A 5,625-nucleotide genomic window follows, 5' to 3' on the forward strand; every position below is an offset into this window, starting at 1 on the left:
TGAATTAGATTCGTTCGTCCCAAGGAACCTTCTTGGGTCTCGGGTAACTGCTTTATTGCTTCGAACAAGGCTTTTCTTTCTGACTCCGAGAGTGGATGTTCGGTGGTTAGGTCTTCCAGAGTTTCCAGGGTCTTTTGTGGCACTTCGACGGTGGGCATCTCCAAACTCTCGTCGATGTTTTCCATGGATTTCGACCGATCCACGTCAGAACTTGGCTCGATCTGGAAACATACTTCGTCATCCCGATCTCCGAAGTAGTCGTCAGCAGAAGGCATGTGGTTCAAAGTCCTGGATTCCTCTGGTCCCGCTAAAGAGGTTGATGGTGATGGAGGAAGAAGTCGAAAACCGAATTTGTCTAGAAAATCCACACCCAATATTAAGCATTTCGACACCTCTGGAACGACAATCGTTGGAATGATATGCGTTTTACCTTGATAGGAAAAAGGCGCATTGACAAATCCTAGACACCGGTATGCTGTACCGTCAGCTGTCGAAATTTTCACGGAGATTGGATGGATTCTCAATCCCAATTTGTTGATTAAGTCTACCGAACTAATAATTGTGAGACTTGCTCCGGTATCTGCAAGACCTTCGATTTCTTCCGACAGGATTTTCACTTTTAAGTGTGGACAGCGATGAAATTTGGTTTTTATCTGATGAACGAGATTGAAGATATTGTATTCGGCATTGGGAACCTCTGGGTTAATGCTTGGAGGACATGGATTCCCGAAATTGCCCTCACTTAATCGTTTTTTGGCAACTCGTCTCTTTGACCTAGTTCGTGCTTATTTGGGCACCGGTAGGCCGTAGTATCGGACAATCCACAAATATGGCAGAAGATAGTCTTCCTTCTATCACATTCCCGCCACATGTGTCCCACTCCTTGGCAATTCCAACAAATCAATTGCTTTATCTTATCCTGGTTCTCACCCATTGTCGGTTTAATAGTCGGAATCTTCTTATTAAATCTCGCTTTGATTGCATTGAGTTCTTCGGCTTCTTCAATTTCATGCTGACCATCGTCAGAATCTTCATGGCAATCAAGCTGATGGATCACTGGACGCGAATGTCCGGAGATTGTGTACAAATTCGACTCGAGAGCGTCAAATTTGAAGCATAGTTGCGCCAAATGCTCAATCGAGTGAATCGGTTCCAACGCGAGTCGACGCTTGTACGATTGTTTCATATTCTCCACAATAACTTCAAACTTTTCAGCTTCAGTCATCTTCTTCATCATCCTTTGGGCCAGCATTTCCATTTCCGTTAGATAAGCGCTGAAGAGTTCCGTGGGCCGTTGTTTCCTAGCACGCATTTCTTCGCGAATTATACGATCGCGGTTTGGATTGTCATACCTCATCTTAAGGTAGGATTCCAACATCTCCCACGACGTAAACTTTTCTTCGTACGTAGTATACCACACGTACGCACTGTCCTTGAAAAGTAGATGGGCATGCATCCGTAATTCTTGCTTCGTAATATCGTAGGACCTACACAAGATATCGATTTGACGCAGAAAGTCTGTTACAGGAACCGTGTTGGTGTCGCCCGAGAACTTTGGCCACTTTTCGATAATACTGCACTGCTGATGCGGCAATCTTCTTGGGTATCCACCTGTCGACAGTCTGCCAGAGTTCATCTGATTCATCGGGGCGAACGTGACATTTCCTATACCTGAGGGTGCTGATGATCTGAAATCATTCCTAGGTTGACCGGTCGGGTTTACAGGATTCCATGCTCCTGGATCAGGTACCGGTGTGCTACGGTGTCCCATAGCGTTTCCAGACATCTGCAAAGGTGGCGAAGGATCAGGGAATCTACCAACTCGATTCGGATGATCACTTGGGATGGACATCGCACGAGGAAGTGGTCCTCTGGATTGTAGATTCATACCACTCAGATTGTTCGACAGCGAATCAACAGTTGGGTCACCCGCGAGTCCGGGGAACCGTTGGCGAAGCAACTGATCAAAGCACTTTTCAACGTAAGTTGTAATCTCGGAAACATGGACGTAGTCACTATTCTTCACCTTTTCATTTACAGGTACGGTACGAGACGCTAAGATGGTTCCAAATGGGTTTGGAACCGACGGTGACACATCAATCCTAGGAGGTTCGAACGTAGCAGGGCTTCCACGCTGGGATTCCGTCCGGCGAAATTCGATATGCTCCGATGCTACTCTCCTCTCGAAATCACGATTGTTCTGCGAATTTCCAACTGCTTGATCTTCTTCTTGAAGCAAAGGCGCAGTTGGCAAGCTGGGTAGTCTCATCTGACGCGGGATGGCTCCTGTCGCGTGTCCTTGTTCTTGGTTCCGGAAGTTCAAGAGATTTTCAACGAGTGCTGGTATCACATCCGTCGCATTTTCCGCTGTATCAGCATTTCCGCCAACCGCTCCTTCCGTGTCATTCCAGGTCCTCAAGATTGGAGACTCCTGGTAGTGCTGAGAATTCATCTGCTGCTCAGAGAAACTATGAGGAACCGGCTGTGATCCAACGGCCATGTTTAACGGCGCACCTGAACCGTTTCCTTCCGGTAACTGGACCTGTACGGTCGATTCAGCGACTGGTGCCGAACGTAATGCATCATCGTAGTTGAGGCCATAATAGTGCATGGTTATTCTGGAGATCAAATCGAGCAAGTACTGTACGTCTTCTTGCTGTCGCCGAGTACGAGGCTGATAACGTCGGATTCGTTGATGGTAGTGTACCAAGCGAGAAAGGCACGAAGGATCCGATCCCTGATACAAAATATCCGCAATCTCCTTCAGCTTCCTCGGTACCGTACAGAGGTCATCAATCATCATGTGCTCCGTCACCCGTACCAGTCGCTCCGATTCTGGATCACGAAGTACTGCACGGAGGTCTCGTCGGCGTTCTTCGAGCGATCCCCTCGTAGAATAATCACGCAACAGTAGTTCATAATTAAGTTCACTTTCGTCCAAATAACAAGCTTTTATTTTATACCACTCCATTGTCAAACAAACCAAATTCAGTTCAAAAGTAGAAAAAAAACTTATTTAAAGAAAAATAATAATCTAATTCAAACACAATTCACTTAAACTTTATCACTAAACCGAAAATGCTTATAACCGAAACTTAATAACCAAAACCGAACTAATTACCGACCGAATTTTATCACTAATTACCGAAATTATCGAACGAACTTAAACCTAGCCGCGTATTTATTTAGAAACAAGATGAAATTGACAGAATATATGGAAAATGTGAATGAGAGTACTGTGTAAGAGTTCAAATAGGCAATTTACTTCAATTTATATACAAAAACTAATTCAATTACCAAAATCTAAATTTGAAAACTATTGCTTTTCGAAGGCCCCACGTTGGGCGCCAAAATATAACGTTCTACTCTGCTCCTTAAGCAACGGCTTAAGCGCCACCTTCGTATTCAGAAGGACCGTTACTCTGTCTAAGCCCGGTATGAGACTACCCTTCTCAGGGCAGGTCGCAAATAGTTAAGCGCAGAAACAAAACTAACAAAAATGGCACACCCGAAAGGCCAAATGAACTAAATGAACAGGAAAAATACCGGAAAATACTAAAGATCGGAAACTAAACCAAAAAAATAAACCAAGAACTGAGCGGCAGAAAAGGGTCAAACTTAAGGAACAAACAAATTCAAAAATAGGCTTACTAAATACAAAACGACGAAAGCATAGTGAAGTCGTTCTTATCTGAACTAGAAGTAATTGAAGAAAATAAAGTAAAATTCAACGAAATTTATTATAAAAAAATGAATTTAGAGAGTTGGTTGCATAGGACCAATTCAAAGTATGCAAGCTCTCAAAGTTTATTGTAAAAATTCAGGAATCCTAAACTTCCCTAGTGACGTCACGCATTTAACTGAGAGGTCTTATCCTAAAGAATTACAATTTTCGGATTTCTTCATTCAATTAGAAATGCTAGCATGTATGGGTCTGACCTTGAACTGCGCCGGCGAGGTGCTCCAACGGCGAAGACTCGATTCTCTCGACGACCGGCGAGGCGTAGAATTCCAATTTGAAAAATGTCCTAGGTGGTTGACTCGCGCGTGGGCACGATCATCAGGGTAGAGGCGTCCCTGGAGGTTGGTGGAGCGAGAGCGTAGTTGGCGTCGCTCTTGCGCCTCACGCTTTGGCGAAACGAATCCGTCGTCGATCTAACCGCTCGAATACTGATCGACGAACCACCACAGGCAAACGCTCGGGCACAAGCTCACGTCTGAGCTGATCGAATCGGCAAAGCTTGACTAGTCGACAAGAATTTTCCACCCACCACAGCCTACAGTCACTCCCAGTCGGAAGGACTACGTAGCCGGAACAACCATCGTCTACTAAGCACGTGGTTTGTTGGGTGCCTTCTTGAACTAGCCTGCACGATTCTGGGTTTGCGTTAGCCGGAACTAGCGGGTTTGAGCCGGAACTAGCTGATTTGAGCCGGAACTAGCTGCCCACGTTGGCTGGGCTTGACGATGCCTATTCAACGTGATAACTTCACTAACTTGCATTTCTTAATAGCATTTCACTAATGGCTTACCTGAATCGTCACAATAAACTGTTCACTAATTCTTCAATTACCGGTCAAACTATTTTGAACTCTGAAAATTCAAACACTAAAGAACTCGAATTATTAATCATTGGATTCGAACTACTAGAATGGAAAACTCGCGAACTCACTTCGAATTCAGATTAGAAAGCAATATAGAAAGGATTTAAACAACTTTCGAACGTTGGCTTCACTTTTGAAGAAACTTTTCTTAATTCGGAAAATGATCCGTAAACTTCAACTGACTCCACCAGAATAAAATGGAATCGCGCGCAATGATTTGGTTGAACCTTTAAATTAAGACGCAATTTCCACTTCGCTCTGTACTCGGGTTTCGAAGCTCGATTTTAATTGGTCGGCTCAGCCGAGCTTAAATAAGTCTAAAAACTTTCCATGGGTTTTAGTTTTCCGATTGGTGGTTGAACAAAATTCAAAGGAGCAGGTACAAATTAACTCGCGGAAAATTCCATAAATTACCGAACTATTTCGCTCGCAAGAAGTTCATTCGCCCTTTAGTATGCATCGTGCGCAACACTTACTTTAATGTTTACTTCATTCGGGCACAAAAGCTTATTCAAAAGCTTCTCATTCTAGTGATCATATAGAAAAGGGAACTTCGTTAGACTGGTCCAAACTGATCATTACAGGGTATTTCTGAAGAGTTTCCTAGAAAAATGTCTTTAAAAATCCTACTGGATTTTATTACGAAAAAATAATTAAGCACTGCAAATGCATATTAAAATATACCATGTGTAGTGGAACCATACAAATGCATAATAAATTGGGACATCACACTTGGACAAACATAACGCAAAACATACATTTTGCCCTGTTACCCTAGTGGATAACAATTTCCGATGACAGGATGACGAGGTTTCATAAATGCTGTTGGTCCATCAGTCAATCCTGTAATCGTATTTTGTCTGGCAGATTGCCTTTCGTTCGCAGCATTAGTTGCTTTCATAGCTTGAGTTTTGTCTAGGAATTTCTAATCCTAAGGGGGCATCCCGATTCGGGTTTCATCACTAGAGTTCTATAACTTGAAGTCTGTGCCAGGGAAAGGTTTACATCTCTAGTACTTAAT

The 5,625-nt window shown here is 43.5% G+C and overlaps 1 protein-coding gene across 1 annotated transcript; it reads right to left on the reverse strand.

The window, feature by feature from the left end:
• Positions 1-574: 574 nt before the first annotated feature.
• LOC115268323 (uncharacterized) lies at positions 575-5,169 on the reverse strand. The gene is made up of 2 exons (XM_062857223.1): positions 4,533-5,169; positions 575-4,471 (listed from the first exon to the last, which is right to left on the reverse strand). The coding sequence occupies exon 2, from the start codon at positions 2,969-2,971 to the stop codon at positions 743-745; it is 2,229 nt and encodes a 742-aa protein (XP_062713207.1). The 5' UTR covers positions 2,972-4,471; positions 4,533-5,169; the 3' UTR covers positions 575-742.
• Between the last annotated feature and the right edge of the window lie 456 nt (positions 5,170-5,625).

This window comes from Aedes albopictus, chromosome 3, assembly GCF_035046485.1.
Source record: "Aedes albopictus strain Foshan chromosome 3, AalbF5, whole genome shotgun sequence".
Lineage (NCBI taxonomy): Eukaryota > Metazoa > Arthropoda > Insecta > Diptera > Culicidae > Aedes > Aedes albopictus.

Excerpts from the sequence above, each read along its gene's own strand:
- LOC115268323 (XM_062857223.1), bottom strand. The coding sequence starts at position 2,971 with ATGGAGTGGTATAAAATAAAAGCTTGTTATTTGGACGAAAGTGAACTT.